At 39.2% G+C, this 18,058-nt stretch overlaps 1 protein-coding gene across 1 annotated transcript in view; it reads right to left on the bottom strand.

Annotated features, from left to right (window-relative positions):
- COLEC12 (collectin subfamily member 12) overlaps positions 1-16,381 on the bottom strand; it is a 230,467-nt gene extending 214,086 nt beyond the window's left edge. Inside the window, exon 1 of the mRNA XM_036741362.1 lies at positions 15,782-16,381. Coding sequence (XP_036597257.1) covers positions 15,782-15,788 — 7 coding nt within the window. The 5' untranslated portion in view covers positions 15,789-16,381. The remainder of the gene's footprint in view (positions 1-15,781) is intronic.
- Between the last annotated feature and the right edge of the window lie 1,677 nt (positions 16,382-18,058).

Raw genomic sequence — 18,058 nt, 5'->3', positions numbered from 1 at the left:
CAAAATTAAGACCTAAAATTACAATTTTAGGTACAGCAGGCAATTGTTATAAATGTAACAAGCTCCAGTGCTTGTTTTCAGGATAAACAGAGATAAAGTAAGATAGAATGTCTTGTTTGTTCCTTCATAGTTGAACAAAGTTTAGGGCATTTTTTTAACCATTAAGCTAGTTTGTGGGGGATAATGATCTATACTAAGTCAACTGCCTCTGATTTCTGCAACCTGAGAACTAAAGAATAAAGAAATAAACTGTGTGCCCTGAAAGTGCCCCTTTTGACAGGATATTAGTAGTCAGCAAATTAAATGGAAAATGATTCATATTTTCATTCAATATTTGAGAGGTTCTCATTTAATCATTTTTGTAGCTTTCTGAATCCCTCCCTCCAAAGCCTACAAAAGTTCCACAATGCAAGGAGACTCTGGCCAGAAGAATCTAAACCAAGCAACGTATCTCTGTGGCACAAATGCTATGTGGTTAGAGATACATTCTGTGGCGGAGAACTGATAAATGTGCTTTCTTTTTAAATCACTTAACCTTATTTTTAGATTATCTAAACAACTGTGCTAAAAGCCAAGAGCTATATTCCTCCGATTAAGTGCAAATGAAGAGCCCAAACTGGGCTCATGAAACCCAATTCAAGTGAATTTTGTGTTAAATCTCTTTGTTCCTACCTCCCACATTCAAATGGCACATTTTAGAGGGCTTGGTTTGGTGCTACTGGTTCAACTTAGATGCTTGTGATTCTTCTAAACTTAATCACTTTTGTCCTATCAGATTCATACAATTGGAAAAATAAAATGAAACCACACAAAAGCTTTAAAACAATATAAAGTCTAGAGGAGATATAATCAGCATCAGTAGGGGTACCCACAACAAAGAAATTATAGATCCTTGAGATTTTTGGAGAAATTGGTAATATCTGTAATTCATATAGTGCTTTAGATTTTGCAGATTCCATACATATATTATTGGCAGCTCAGGGCCCAAAGCAACCCTGTAAGTAGGTTCCATAGCCATCATCATCCTCATTTTATAGATGAAGCAACAGACTTTGAGAACTTACAGGACTTGCCCTTGTTTAGTAGGTTATCAGAGGGAGGATTTGAACTCAATTTTTCCTAACTCCAAGTCCAGAACTCTATCCATTCCACCAAGCTGGCTTTCTATATGTCAAATGCATGGAAATCAGGAAAATGGCTTTGCTACTCTGTCCTTAGGAGGTTGTTAATCCTTGGTTTTTTTTTATAGGGATCAGCATTTTATTTGTAATCCAATTGGAAATTAAACTTGTGATGAAGGAAATATAAGTAATAATAATGCTATTGTTATTAGGTATAAAGGAAGCATGATAAATAATAATAGTGAAATTATTATCATTATAATTATAGTGAAAACATGATAAATGTTCCAGAATAGAAAAAAGAGGACAAATTGCTCATCTGCAGTTATACTAAGGCAAAGAATACTGCAAAAGAATACTGCAAAAAGAGGACCTAACCTTAGAAATAAAATGGCAGTGTGTTTTATAAAGAATGTAAAATGATTGAGTAAAAAGACTACAGATTTGAATATTTAAATAGAAAAAAATCACATTTTATTACTTCCTAACATCATTGCCCTACACATAAAAGTTTACTACTTCCTCACTGAGTACAGAATTAAGTCCACACTTTGCAATTAGACATTTGAGACTCTCCACAATCTAGTTCTGACCTAACTTTCATAGACTGTTCTCCTCCTATGTTCTATTTTCCGGCCATGCTCCTTCCTATTCATTGATTCATTCATTCAATCAATCATTCAACAAGTATGTATTAAACACTTACTCTGTGCAAAGCACTGGGGATACAAATGCAAAGAAGGAAACAATCCCTACCCGCAAGAACTTCCATTCCCTTACCAGGCGTATGCAACTCTTCACTGGCCTTTGCTATACCCCTCCATCTGTAATGCTGCCCTCTGCATTTCCACTGGTTAAAATCTCATCCATCTTTCAAGGCAAATCCCGCTTCAGAAGCTTTGAATTTGCTTGTTGATTGATTGACTCCTTCTCCACAAAGCATGTCCTGATATATTCCCATAAAAAGTGAACTCTCTCTCCTCTGCATTCACATGACCCCTTATATCTCTCTAGTGACATCACTTCTCATGCTCTATCCTTTGTTATTAGTTATTTGTGTATAATTATTATCTCCCTTACTAGATAGACAGTTCCTTGAGGTTGGGAACTGAAACTTACTCATTCATCTTTGTGCTTCATGGTACCTAGCCCAGTGCCATACATTTAGAAGACCATCAATAAATACTTAGTGAATAGAGACTGTTTCGAAAATAGTCAATCATTCTCTGATAGCATCTAATGTTAAAATTACCAAAAAATGTCTAAACATTAAAGAAAACAATGTTAGATAATAAAACAGCTTATTGTGAAATTTATTCCACAGATAGGCATAGACAATCATCTGAAAAATTTAGAACTAGAAGGTAGCCCATTTTTCAATTGTGTCTGACTCTTCATGACCCCATTTGGGGTTTTCTTGGCAGAGATACCAGAGTGGTTTGCCATTTCCTTGTCCAATTCATTTTACAGATGAGGAAAATGAGGCAAACGGGATAAGTGACTTGACCAGGGTCACATAGCTAGTATCTTCAGCCAGATTTTCACTCAGGAAGAAGAGGCTTCCTGACTAGGCTTGGCACTCTATCCACTGTGCCACCTAGCTGAAGGTAGCTTAGAAATGATCTAGTCTAACCCCCTTATCTTACAGATGAAGAAACTGAGGCCCACAGGAGTCATCCAAAGTAACCTGGGTAAAAAGTATTGGAGGAAGGATTGGAATCAGGTCCTTGATTCCAAATCTGGAACACATTCTCTTTACAGCCTTGCTCCTCTTTCCCACCTTGCAGATACAATTTGTGCGGTGTTTTCTATAGTCCTCTGTTCTTATATCCTTATTTGAAATTAGGTTTGGTTTACCCACTATGAGGTGGTAACAGTGGAGAATAAGGTCTGCCAGGTATAAATAGGCGTAAAGCAATCAGTCATGATGCTGACTATAGATATGCACTTCCACCAGGATGAGCTCATCACCTGAAATCTCATTATCACAGAGAATGATTCAGCTTTCACCTTCCACTCTTCCTCACTTCTTCCCTCTGATTAGAGGGCAGCTGGCAGGAGCAATAAACTCCTCCCAAAACTTTGCTTTGTAGAGGGCTCAGAATTTTCCAACTAATTTCATTTCTTATTAGCCACTCTAGTGAATTTTCACTCCAGAAACATCCTGCCCCAGCCCTAGGTACTCCGTGAAGGGGCATTGGCCCCTTCAGATAGATTATAAGCTCCTGGAAGGCAGTGAATATCTTTCTTTTTTCATATATGTATTTCCAGTGCTTAGCACAGCGTGCATCAGCACATAGTGGGCACTTAATAAATGTTTATCGACTGACTTCTGACAGCCATAGTGATCCACCTGTTATTTGCCCTTGATAAAGTTTTAAAACCTCATCTCCACATATTTGAAATTTGTACCTACTTCATGTTTCTGTTCAATGAAGGATTTGAGCCTTCACTGGATCACTTAGCATAACATAAATACCTTCCTGTTGAGAGAAGAATTTTCAGGTATTGAAAATACACGCATTTATGATCAACTGTGATTCCAGAGGCTTCACAATAATAAAGCATGCCCAGGGTTGTGCTGGAGCCAGCACAGGATCTGGTTGTTAGATTTTCAGTATGGGCCTTTATACTTTGGAAATCAGTAAATGTTACAAATTAGAATTTGGTTCATTGTTTTGTTGATTGTCCAGATTTAAGAAGGTGAGAAAATATTAATATTGAAGACTAAATTTAAAAATGTGTCATACATACATTCCAGCCCCCCTCACTCTTGGCTAACTGTTATAGTTCCCAGCACAATGCAAACCCCTGCAAGCTACCCATCTCCTGACAGAGTGGCAATGGACTAGTTGCAGAAGACATACATTTTTGGACCTGGCTGACGAGCAAATTTATTTTGTTTGATCATGTCTATTGGGAGGGGGGTGGTGTCAGGAAAGTGAGAAAGATGGCAAGAGGATAGTGGGAAAAATAAAATAAAATAAAAGAAGGTCATTGAAGCATCTTTTTTTTAATGTGGAGAAAAGAACAGAAAGAAGGTCAGAAAGAAACACAGGAAAGCGGGACAGCTTTGAACTTATATATTTGAAAGAAAAACAAAATCTAAAGTCACACGTGCAATCTCCCTTTTTTATTCTATTGTGTATATGGAAACGCCTGTTTTGTTTTGTGTTTGTTATGATGATTATATATGTACATATATAAAATAAAATAAAATAAAGACCGAAAGTTTGCAGTGGTTATTTAATGTGTCCCTTGCTGTGCCCCTCTATGCTTTGCCCCCTGGACAGTGTCCTATCTTGCTTACTCCTAGTCCCATGTCTGATGGCATATACTAGATTGGGCAGCTTACACAAATGGGAAAAGCTTACTCATTTTACTGATTTGTAACACAAGTTCATAGAGGGTATTCTTCCGAAACTTCAAAGTAAGAGGCTGTGATGATGGTGGTCATGGTGATGGTGAAGTAGAGGTGCCCTCAGCTGAAGACAAATAAAATGAACCAACTGGGTCATTTGGAAGGTCAGCTCTGACACATCTATAATTGCTTAATTTCATCTAAAGTATTTGACATGTTACCTGAGATATTTGAGTTAAAATGGACTTTTAGGATTAAATGACCCTGACTTCATATAATCCTCCACTCCTTAGAGATAATGACCTGTCCAGAGTGTTTAAGATTCTACCTCAGATGGCCAAGAACTAGAAATTGATAGGATGCTCATCAGTCGGGGAATGGCTGAACAAGTAGTGGTATATGAATGTAATGGAATACTATTGTGTTATAAGAAATGATGAGCAGGTTGACTTCAGAAAAACCTGGAAAGACTTATATGAACTGATGCCGAGTGAAGTGAGCAGAACCAGGAGAACATTGTACGCAGTAACAGTCACAGTGTGCGAGGACTGATTTTGATAGACTTAGCCCTTCTCAGCAATGAAAGGACCTAAAACAGTCCCAAAGGACTCGTGATGGAAAATGCCATCCACATCCAGAGAGAGAACTATGGAGTCTGGATGCAGAGCGAAACAGACTATTCTCCTTTTTTTTCCTTTCTCATGGTTTCTCCCATTCATTATAATTCTTTTATACAACATGACTAGTGTGAAAATATGTTTAATAGGAATGTATATGTAGAGCCTATATCAGATTGCAGACCGTCTTGGGGAGGGAGAGGAGAGGGAGAGGGGAGGGAGGAGAAAAATTTAAAGCTTAAGGAAGTGAATGTTGAAAACTAAAAATAAATTAATCAATTGAAAAAGATTCTACCCCAGAATCTTTGTGTACCATGGTATTTTATGAAATGTTTTCAATTATAATCCTTTTAAAAATTTCTCACCTATTTTATGTGCAGATTTTTTTCATCGACCAATCATTGTTCCCTTTAAAAATGCCTTTGTTAGATTCCTATGTTATAAAGGAAAAGCCCAAGGCCTGAGAAGTGAAGAAACTTCCACGAAGCTGCATGGGAGGTAAACCAGTGATTTACTTAGAATTTCAAATGTTTGACCTCTTTGACCAAATGTCACCTCCCTGGCACGGGGTAATAGTCAGTGTACCTTTAATAATGCAGTAACAAAGACTTATTTGAGTCAGATGATTTGTTTTTCATGTCCCCTACCAATTACAAATACCAAGAAGGAATGTTGACTTAATTTTCATGACACATTTGAATGTCTACATTAGTTGTTGAGTGCTCATATGAACTCACTGGCAGCTTAATTCTGTAATATTAATTTCTAGTTTTGTTGGCATTTGTTGCTATGCAATTACAAACATCAAGTTTCATTCCTGTTAAATGATCTACAGGACATTTTCAAAGCACTACACTAGTTTTGGCTGTTCACATTCCATTTAATTAAATGAAAATCATACAGTTGCTTAAACTTGAATTTTACCTCCCACCAGCTTTAGATGGTTTGTGTGGTTGGGAAGAAGTCTGCTAATAAGAATAGAAAATAAAATGCTCTTTGTAAAGATTATACATTCTAAAGATGTATGTGTTGTGTACATATGGATATATGTGTACATACAATATGCATACACACACACATATAAACATTATAAAGTTATATTACTGTCCCTCATTGTCACCAATTTCTGTCTCCAACTGATCACCCACCATGTGTTATGATTTATGTCTAGAAATTCTACTGCTGACAATATTTATGTTTTTTATGGCAAAACTGTCAGCAGTGCATATGCTCAAATTGTTTTCAGTGGTGATGGCTAGCAGGGAACTATCCACATTTATTCATTTGTCAGTAAGCACAACTTCCTATGAAATGGATTGTGCTTGATTCAGGCCTAAATTCTGCCTAAGGGAGTCATTTTTAATGACAAAAGGATTAGTGTCTTTACCCAGTGCAGCACAGAGGGAAAAGCATTGGGTTTGAAATCAGAGGGCCTGGGTTTGAGTCTTGGTTTTGTCACTTACTGGGTCCGTGATTTTGAGCAAGTCCGACTTGCTTCTTCTGGACCTCAGTTTCCTCATCTGTAAAAACTTGCCTATCAAAATAAGAGCTCAATCCACTTCTTCCACCTTTTAATTTCCTCTCACTCCCCTTCCCCCAAAGTTAGCTAACGTCATCCCCTTAGACTTGTAAAGAAACAGCCTTTGCATGTGCTTTTTCTGGTTCTTAAATAGAACAGAAATTTTAGACAAGCCCTGGAAAAGCAAAAGATGATGAGTCCAGAATTTGGGGGGAGGGAGCAGGAGGGGGAAGAGAAATAGGGGTGGGGGAGTACACCACTTACTAATGCATTTTAAAACCCTTTATTACCAAACAACATTTCAAACATGTTTATATACAAAAGCATAAAAATATGCACTGAACACCATGTTTTAATAGCAATGTCCATCCTCCCCCTGTGTTAAATTAGTCCAGCGGTTCTGTATGTATGCTGTAATGTGTGGCAGTTGTTTTCAGCTGTTTCTTAGGCAACAAATGCTGCATCATAACTCACAAACATCCCCAAAGTTCAGAACTGGGGAATGTGATTTAGGAATGACATACCTTAGTCTAGATTAAAAATCAGAGATTCTTTAGGAAGGACTGTGAATAATTGTTAGAAAATCTTAACAAGGTTTATAAGTACTATTCCATATTGGGGTGGTGGTAGTGGTGGACCTGCCTATCAGTTTAAGAAGCACTTCATGTTTTAATCAATTTAAAAGAACTCCAGAATTCCAGGAACAGAATATATCGTTTGCTCTTTTCAAATTTATAATGATATAACTATTTTGTTATCAGTTATTCCAGGGACAGAGGAAATAAAAACGGACACAGCTGTTTGCTGAACTCACTCAGTATACTGGTGTTACTGTTACTTGCAAGAATAGTGTGTGAATATCCTTCATTGAAAAGCGCTAGTTATCTTAAGCATGACAACCAAGGTTTAAACATCAGAGCTAGAAAGCTAAATATGTACCTTAAAAAGGCAGTAGAAGAACATAGGGGCTAAATTTTCTTTGGCAGTATTTATGAACTCCTGTAACTCTTGAGGTGCCCATCGATTTTGTTTGGTTAAAAAATGCTTTACGTTAACACTCTAAGACTGGGTTAATATTGGATCCCATAATTCTGGAAATCAAATATTTATGAAATTCTGGATTTCTGAGCCATGGGTTAATGAATAAAAGACAAAGAAATATTTCAATAATTGCATTGGCAATATTGCTAAATGCTGGCTATTATTATTGTCTTTAGCTTCGAGGGACTCTCAAGTGGCTTTCTGACCTCCGGGAATACCAATAGCAGATTTTGAATTCCCAACTCTTTCCTTGTAGCTCAACCATTTATTTGGTGTTTACTCAAGGTACACAAAAGAATTCTTTAGTGATTTACAGGAAAACTTAACTAGGAAGGTAAATTTGTTCTAACAAGCATAAGGCAACTTATGCTTAAATATGTATGTGAAATTTTAAAATCGTGTTTGTATTCCCAGCACCCAACAAAGAGCCCAGAACATGGTAGTCACTTAATAACTGCTTGTTAATTGATTGATTGATTTAAAATTACCTGTTTTTTGTAGTTCTCTCCATTTATGTAGATAATAGAGAGTTGATTGTACTTCAGTTATATCAAACAGTCCTAAGTTTTTGGACCTATCACAGAGTCAAGGAAAAATAATATTTTTTCAACAAAGATGTTACAAAGAACATTTTGAAAAATCAGTGTAAATTAAGCCAATGACTTGGATCATTATTTCTCCTTTACATAAGGACAAACTACCTGAAGTAGTACAAAGTACATTGGATTTGAAGAGGATTTGAGTTTGAATCCCAGCTCTGCCACTTACTATGTGATCTTGGGCAGGTTTGGCTAATCTCTTTGAACTTCAATTTCTTTATCTGCAAAATGAAAAGGTTGGACTTTTTTGTTTTAATTTCCATTGTTATTTATTTTTAATGCTATTTTATTTTTTCCAATTACATGTAAAGACAATTTTTTAACATTCTTTTATAAGATTTTGCATTCCAAATTTTTATCCCTCCTTCCTTCTCTTCCCTCCTCCTTAAGATGGTAAGCAGTTTGATATAGGTTATGTGTGCAATTGTATAAAACATATTTCCATATTAGTCATGTTATGAAAGAAGAAACAGAACAATAAGACCTTTCCTAGTTCTTGATCAGGCAACAAGCTTTTAAATGCTAAGTATGTGCTAGGCACTGTGCAAAGAATGGCCAAAATAGTCCCTTCTCATGGGAGAGACAAATTGAAATTATCTAGGTACGTCAACATAAATATAGAGGAGGTAGAATGTGGTCTGGAGAAGGGACTTGAAGGGTCATCTGCAAAAGGTCTCCTATTGTATCCTACGTCATCTCCAATCTTCCTGGTGAATATCTGGCCACTGGACCAAGATGGCTCCAGAGGAGACAGTGAGGCTGGTGACCTTGCACAGCCCTCCCTCACTCAAATCCAAGTCAACTGCAAGTCATGTCATCATTTCCCTGATGTCATGGTCCTCTTCGAAAATGAAGGACAAATGCAGTAACAACCAACAAACAAAAGGCAAATTTGAGTTATCTTTTAAAAAGCCAGGGAAACTAAGAGGCAGAGATAAAGGGGCAAAATACTACAGGTATGAGAAACAGTTAGTGCAAAGGCATGAAAGAGTGTCACGTTTGAGGAAGGTAGGTCAGAATAGATGGATTGGAGAGTAAGTAGAGAGAAATCAAGTTTAAAAAGACTGGAAAGATAAGAAAGGTCCAAGTTATGTTTCCTTTAAATGGCAGACAAAAAGACTTTACATTTCATCTTGGAGCTCCCTTGGAGAGAGGTGACATGGTAAGATACTTTAAAAAAAATTGACCTTGTCAGCTAATTGAAGGATGGCTTGGAGTGGGGAAAAACTTGAAGCAGGGAGACCTGGGAGAAAGATACTTATTGCAATAATCCAGGCATGAAGGGCAGCTAGATGGGACAGTGCATAGAGTGCTGGCCCTGGAGTCAGGAGGACCTGAATTCAAATCCTGCCTCAGACACTTACTAGCTTTGTGACCTTGGCCACTGCCTTCAATATAAGTAAATAATCCAGGCATGATGTTATGAAGGCCTGAACTATAGGGTGTCCCTAAAGTCTGGACACATAGGCAAAAATGCTTATTTTGAAATATTTGTAATATTAACAGACCTTAGCCCCCTTGACTTCTTTTTCTGGGGTATGCTAAAGGAGAAGGTGTACTCAATGGAAATCACAGATGCACCACACTTGACTGAATGCATAAAGAGTGAATATGCTAAAGTTTATGGCAATGTGGAGTTATTGCATCGAGTTCACATGAATCTTGCAAAGGGCATCAACCTTTGCATCATAAATGATGGAAATCATATTGAAGATGTTATTTGTTAATATTCCAATTAAATAAAATGTTGTCGAATATTTCATTCATTTCATTTCTTGACAATATGCATTTTTGCCTATGTGTCCAGACCTTAGGAACACCCTGTAGGGTAGTGTGTGGGGGGATGGGGGGGGAGAAGGGAATGTGTACTAATGATACTGTGGAGGTAGAAATAATAAGATGTGTTAATGGGTTGGGTATGTGGGTGGTTCAAGAGTCAAGGATGACACTGAGGTTGTAAGCCTGGTTTACTGGAAGGATGGTGGTGGCCTCAACAGTAGTAGGGACATTTAGAAGAGGGGAGGGGTGGAAGGAGATAGAATATAATGAATTCTGTTTGGAAATGTTGAGTTTGAGATGCTTACAGAGCATCCAGGACTGTAGTTCAGGAGAGAGATGAGGGCTGGCTACAGAGATCTGGAAGTGCAGGCACCAAGTGTAGACAACTTTCTCAAGGCATTTATCTATGGAGAGAAGAGATATAGAATGATAGCTACGGTGAATAGTAAGATTAATAATGTGAGGGTTTTTAAGGATGAGGAAGAAATGTTTATGCTTATAGTCAGCAAGGAAATAGCCAGTAGATAAGGAAAGATTGAAGATAAGACAGAAAGTGGTTATGATAGTGGGAAGCAATCTGCTGGAGAAGATGGGAAGGGGTGGGATCAGGGTACATGTATAGGGTCTGGCCTTGGCAAGAAGAAGGGTCACATCTTCATCTGAGCCCTGACTGAAGTTATAATAGGGTCATGTCTGAATGATGTGAGATGAGGAAGAGGGGAGAAAGTGGAGTTGTTGCTGTATGCCCTCAAATTTTTCAGTGAAGTATAATAAAGAGAAATTTTTAACTGAGAGGGTGGGGGGAGGGGGTTTAGTGGATGATTTGAGGAGAGATCAGAAGATTTGAAACAACCCCTGTGGAGAGTGGGATAGCAAATCAATTAGGGAGGAATAGAATGTTTTCCTTGCTTGTTAGGGCCCAGTTGAGATTAGATAACGTAAATTTGTAATGGACCCAGTAAGCACAGTTTCATGATTTCCTTTAGCTTTACTCAGCAGCACATGAATAGCAGTGAAAGTAGTACATGAGGGGAGTAATACAGGATTGCAGTTTAACAAAATTTGATTGGTGACAGAACAAGGAGGGAAGAGATTCAAGAGTAGATGATGGTGTAGAGTTGAATTGCTTTGCCAAAGGGAGTTAAGTTGGTTCACCAAGGGAAGGGAGGAGAGTATAGCATAAGGGTGAGGTTTTGAGAAATAACAGAGGTGGTGGGTCAAAGGATGTGCTGGTAAATGTTTAACAACTGACTCTTTAAAAGTGTACTCACTATACACATTTATATTTAACTTAACTATCAACATTTTTTCTCCACTATTTTTTTAAAGAAAGCTAACAAAACAATAAATCAAGCCTTGATTTATAGCATTTGACAATTTCTGAGGCATAAATGCTCATGCTGAATATTTAATAATAGGTTCTCTGGAGCCACTTCAAGATGGCTCCAGCAACTCCTTGGTGGAGTGAGTAAGGATGGAGACTCAAGTTAGGGATCATAGGGCATAGGGAAAGATAGAATGATAAAAAACTGTGATCAGATAAAAGAATTTTGGGGTGCATGGACAAGAAAGTAAGACATTTGTGGGTAATGGCAAAGTCAAGGGTTTCTTGCCTATACACAACTCTCTGTATAGATGAGATGGAAAGTAAAAGCAGACTAAGGGAATTCAGTAGACTGAGTAGTAGGAAAGTTAGGATGTTTGAGGGAGCATCAATATGATGATGAAATCCCCTTGGATGAGGGTAAGAGATTGGGAAAAGAGAAAGACTGTGAGCCACACACTGAATTCATTAAGGAAGGAAGAATTCTATAATGCTATGATCATGTATATAGGATTGAGTCAATGTTTTAAAGTGCCAGTGACAATTTGAAGAGTAGAGGCCAATACCAGTCCTATATCTGATCCTCTATTTTAGGCCAATAATTCACAGAAAAACAGAATTTCAGATTTAGAAGGGACCTCAAAGGCCATCTAATCAATGCCTAAAAAAAAGAATGCCCTTTAGAGCACATTGGCATATGGCCATCTAGCCTTTGCCTCAAGGACTTCAATGAAGGGGAACCCACTACCTCCCAGTGCAGCTCATTCCACTTTGGAATAACCCTACTAATAACCCCCACCCTTACCCCACCAACCCCGATCTTATGCCTCTCTTAATGGAACTTAAGATCACATTAGCTTCTTTGGTTCTCAAATGGCACACTGAGGGCAAACCTAAGACAAAATTGTAAACAGGTCTTTAAAACCATGCCATCCTTATTTTCATGGCCTACTTCTTTCATCAGCTACTTTTCCCACCAAATACAGGGTGTGTTCAGGTTGCCCCTAAATCTTCAAGGTTATACTAGCTGGGCATAGAATCACAGAATCCTTCATTTGGGAAGGACCTTAGAGACTAACCTCTACCAAAAATATGTCTAATGTCTATAATGCTCCTGGCAAATGGTCTTCTATAATCTTCTGATTAATAGAAGTCTTCTGATTAATCTTAATTCAGTGATGGACAGCTTGTTAGCTATTCCCTAAGCCAGTCCATTCAACTTTTGGACAATTCTAGTTGGTAGGACTTTTTTTATTAAGACTCACCTTTCCATGTTTTACATGATTGCACATGTATAACCTACATCTGATTGCTTGCTGTGTCAGGGATGGAGCAAGGAAGGGAGGGAGGGAACAGAGGGATAGAATTTGGAACTCAAAGCCTTAAAAAACAAAACCAAATGTTAAAAAAAGACACCTTCCTGAGTTCAAGACTGGCCTCAGACATTTACTAGCTGTGTGACCCTGGGCAAGTCACTTAACCCCGTTTGCCTCAGTTTCCTCATCTGTAAAATGAGCTGGAGAAGGAAATGGCAAACCACTCCAGGATCTCTGCCAAAAAAGATCCAAAATGGGATCATAAAGAGTGAGACACAACTAAAATGAATGAATCACAAAAATTGTTAGGAAGTGTTTGCTTAGGTTGAGTTATCTGTTTCGCCATCACTTCATCCTTTTGCTCCTAATTCCGCCCTATGGGATCAAGCAGAAAAAAAATCGAATCCTTCTTCTTAACGACAATCTTTTGCACCCTTAAAGACAGCTATCACCTCCCCCTGACCTCCCCATTAGTTCTTTTCTCCAGGCTAACCATCCCCAGTTCTTTCAGCTGATTCTCATGTTTCCTCTTGGTTGCCAGTCCCCTCATCATCCTTGCCACACTCCCTTGGAAATTTTCCATCTTATCAATGTCTCCCCTAAAATTCGGCACCTTGACCTGGAAACAATGTACTATATGTGATCTGACCCGGACAGAGTACAGCAGAACCATTTCTTCTCTGGCTTTCAACATTCTATGTTTACTAATCCAGGATAAAACTGAATTAGCTCTTTCAGCTGCACTATTTCACTGCTTATTCATAGTATGTTTGCAGTCGGCTAGAACAGTTGGCCCTTTTCCAAATAGGGCAACCCCTGGCAGTGCCTCCTACAAGCACCCCATGTTCTGGACTTTTCAGTTTCTAGTTCCCATTTTGTCTCTCTTATGCCTGACTTATGTCCTATTCTTTCTGCTAGGGTGAACTCAATAAATTAACTCAAGCTGATGTGCTAATGGTCAAAAGATTTAGTTCTCCAGATAGTATTTACAATCTAACAGAGGCCTTCAACCTAATGTCTTATACAAAGTATGAATAATCTGGTAATTTCAGGCCCTTTTGGGCAAGAGGCCTTTAGGCATCCCTCAAATTGTGCCATGAAGGAAACTGGCTATGAGTGCACAGTGGAAAATAAAGATTTTCCAGATTCTCTATAGGTTGGCCCAAATTGTAGTGCAAATTCCTCAAAATAATCATTTAGTTGTTTGTTTGTTTGGATTTTTTGGGGGGAGAAGGAGAATATATTTTTTACCAAAAAGTAGAATCAAAATTGTAAAGAACATTGACAAATGCATTTAAAATGTAACTCATTGTTATGACATAGCCTGTAAAAAGCCACCTTTTTGTTTGTAATTTTTGCAGAGACAAATGGGAAGACTTGGGGTAAGTGGGAATTGGTGATTTGCCCTGATAAAGTGGTCCTCAGGCTGCAAAGTCTGAAAACCATGGGGGTAAGACATGCTGGCTGCCCTTGGTGATAAGCAAAGGAGAGAAAGTGAAATCTGGCCAAAGGGACAGGAATGGATTACAAAAGGAACATTTAGCAATCTGAACACTCCCCCTTTTGGTAACCGATTAAATGGTACTAGGCCTGCTAACAGCATGAGAAAACTCAGCCCTGAAGCTTCTGTATCCAATAGGAAGAAAGTCTTCTTTCAGGAAGGGAGTATTTTTCACCTGGCTTGTGGTAAGTCTCTATAGGGACTCTAAGGCAGGGACTAAAATAACTAGGGAATGTAGAATAATTCATGTAAATTGTCACTCCTAACAATATGGTATGGTTGCCTTTCAGGAGAGTGAGTCTTCATAGTGCCAAAAGTTTCCTTAAAAGTGTGTGTGGGCTTACCAAGCTCCACCCTTTAGACAGCGACTCTGGCAAACGAATAAGTGATCACATCACTAGTCTTCTGAGTGCTGGAAACTCAATGTAACTGTATCCGGATGGCATTTTTAAGCATCCAACTACCTAATTTGAGCTCTGAACTGGTGCCTGCTTGCATGTTTATTGAAATGTGTTATCTTAAACAAAACAAAAAAGGAAACTTGAATCTTATGTATATACAATTGCATGCTAACCTCTAAACAATTTCCTTTGATGCCCACACTGTAATTATTTATCTGAGATATAAATCATTCTCCTGCTGACAAAAGCCCGATTTTCCCCCAAACAGAAGGATGCCTTGCAAAGCCTTTCTTGTAACTATTTCATTTTTTTAAGGTGAGATATTATCTGATACTTCCGTAAACAAAACTTCAGGGGATCCAATCCAGTGGAGTCTTAAACTGAATGTGTCACAACTAAAGCACATGTGTGCGTCAAAAAACTTAAACACAGGAGTAAACTTAAGTTTCAACTTTAAGAGATTCAAAACCAAGAACAGCTATTTTTCCAGTCAGTGGATTTTATGGAGAAAGATGCCAAATACATTTCCCAAGCCAGCTAAAAACCTCCACTGGCACCTAATCATTGCCAGATGTTTAGAAGGCACACCAAGAACATCACAAAATCATGGAGCAAACACACACTCACAACTGCAACATACCAACCTCCCCGGCTGGTAAAATGCCCAAAAGAAGAAAAACCAAAATATAGAAAAGAGGCTGGGAAATGCTTGAGAAAGTTAAAGGAAAAAAAATGACTGGGAAGAATTATTACTCCTCTCCTCTCCTCACCATATTTTTTCAATTAAAAAGTTGGAAACTGGAATCCGTAAACAACTACTTAGAGTTTCGAACTCCTTCAGAGAGACAAGGGGGAGGGGGGGGGGGGATACTTCCAACTATTCACATCCAGTCTGCAGGGTACACATTCCTCCTTACAGATACACATGAACTCGCACACCCACGCATGCGATCTACGTGGGTGCCCCAAAGGAGTGGGCAAGAAGTGCATACGGGACAGCTACCGAGCCTGCTTCCTCCCTCCCTCCTTTGGTCCCCATGCTATCTAGCAGAAGGAGTCTGGAACAGGTATCTCTCTAGTCCCTGCCCCACACTGGCCGGCCAGGTACTGACAGATGCCCCCCTCAGCCCAAAGACAGCTAAGAAAAGTTGAGAGATGGAGCCTCCCCAGGCCTCCAGGTGCCCACCCGCTCCTCGCCTGACCTTTCATGTTGACAGAAAAGAGGAGCCGTCTGGGAGACTTGGAGCGCCGCTTAGACTGAAGTTTGCCGGGGTCCTCTTTCTTATTGTACTTCCATGTTCAAACACCGGTGGGACGGTGTTGCTGCTGCTGCTGCTGCTGCTGCTGCTTCCCAAAGTGGCTGTTGCTCCTGACTGGTAACTGCGCCTGTTGCCTGTCCTCCTCCGGACCAGTCAGTCAGTCCTCTGAGCTCGGGCTCTACGTCCCAGGCTCTTTCCAGTCTGAAAACTTGGAGATCACACACCACTCACTCACTCACCCGACCCGACGAAAGGAGGCGCAACTCACAAGAGCATCCCCTCCCCTTTTCACCCAGTCCTCAGAGCCAAGGGGAGAGGGAGGCGAGAAACCTGGGGGTAGTAGCTAGAAAGTTTTCCTCTCACACTACTTGATCCTCTCCTCTGCTTTCTCTCGCTAACTTTTCTCGGTCTTTCAGTGTCTCCCTCTGCGTGACACCCCGTTGTTTACTGGGCGGGTGTCCCTCCCTGAGTCTCCTGAACTACTAGGCTGCTACCAATGACCGCCTGAGCGCCTGGGATGATCTCTGAATTGCTTTGCTCTCTGAAGATCAGAGACTAGAGTTTTAAGATAAGTTGGATATGGTCCAACAAGTTAGCTGTTTTTTCTTGAGTCTTAACTTTGCCGATCGAGCACAGTGAACGCCAAAAGTTCACTTTAAACTGATACAGTATGAAAAGGGAAAAAAAAAGCCAACAATCACTCCATAACAAAAATTATTTAGCTAGTACATACAGAGTATCTCTGTATAAGTAAGTGATAGGAGACCTGAGTGCTGCAGTAGAACCCTAGTCAACTGTGAAGACCGAAGAAGGAGGCTTCAAAGATGTTGGGGGAGGGAGGGAAACTTCTCATCGTCTTTGGACAGTTCAGGGAAAATTTGGGCAAAAACTGCATGAAATGAGAAGGCACGAGGGGCTGAAATCCCCATAAACGAAGTATCTGGGTAGGTATTATCAAGGACGGACTTACCCACCTAATTGTTTCTTACGGTACTTGCGCCAACGACCCCTTAACGTATTGAGAAAAGATAGTTTAAAAAAATCTTGCTTTTAAAAAAATTACCTTCCCGCCTACTACCATGGAAATAATCAGGAATGCATATTTATTTCTTGGGCATTGGACTTGATCTGTTCCTCTCTAAAAGGAGATCACTAATTCAGGATATTATTTTAAGTTTCTTTGATCAAAAATAATATTTATTTATTCTAGGCTTCACAAGAAAGGAAGGCTGGCACAGTGGTAGGAGAACTAACTTGAAATCAGGAATTCTGAGTTCAAGTCATGCCTCTGACATATTCTGGCCTTGTGGCTTTGGGCAAGTCTCTTGTCAGTGCTCTAGGCAATTCTAAGAAGAGAAGTTGCCAACCTGCACTGGGAGAGGGGTTTTCCTCATCTGCTTTAAGTGAATTTTCCCCTTTGATCCTCAGGATCCTATGACCTAGTGGGTAGTAAATGTTAGTATCCCCATTTTATAGTCAAGAAAGCTGAGGCAGAGAGAAGGTTGAAACAAACTTAGTAGGTAGGGAAAGCATATTGTCCTCCTCTCCCCTGACCACCATGGTTTTGTGTTTGTTTTTTATATGTGATCTCATTAGTGTAGGGAACACCGTATAAGAAAATTCTCAACCACTGCAGTTCTTTTGATAACATCTTTGCAACTTACAGTCTTAGGGAATTGTCTGGGGTGCTGAGAAGTTAAATGAGGTGCTCAGGATCACATGATCTATGTATCAGAAGTGAGATTTGAATACAAGTCTTCTGAACTCTGGGGAAAGCCTTCTAGCTATCACACTATGTTGCTTCTAATTTTACAGATGGGGAAACTGAGGCACAGAGCAGATAAGTGATTAAAGTCACACGGGTGGCAGAACTAGGAATAGAATCTAGCTCTTGTGATTCTGCCCCCTGTCCCCAGGGATTTTTCCATTACACCAGTCTGTTTTTTCTATATCCATTCTCAATTATTTAAGGAAGTCTATGTGTTTGCCTGTGTTCTCAGAAACCCCTAGAATCAGACTCCTTTCCCCCTGTTTTAAAAATAAATAAATAAATGGAGGTCCAGCAAAGTGGCATATTTTGGAGGAGTGTTTTGTTCAAATAATATGAAATATGAGCAAAATGTGAAAGTACTGGGACACCAACAACTTTGGCATCTCTCCACAAAATAGTTGCTTTTCTGTTTGCTCATATAATAGTTTGAGGAAATCTAATGTAACACA

The sequence above is a fragment of the Trichosurus vulpecula genome, chromosome 1 (genome assembly GCF_011100635.1).
Source record: "Trichosurus vulpecula isolate mTriVul1 chromosome 1, mTriVul1.pri, whole genome shotgun sequence".
Taxonomy (NCBI): Eukaryota; Metazoa; Chordata; class Mammalia; order Diprotodontia; family Phalangeridae; genus Trichosurus; species Trichosurus vulpecula.
Note: the sequence above shows the minus strand (reverse complement) of the source record. Positions and strands in the feature narration are given on the sequence as shown.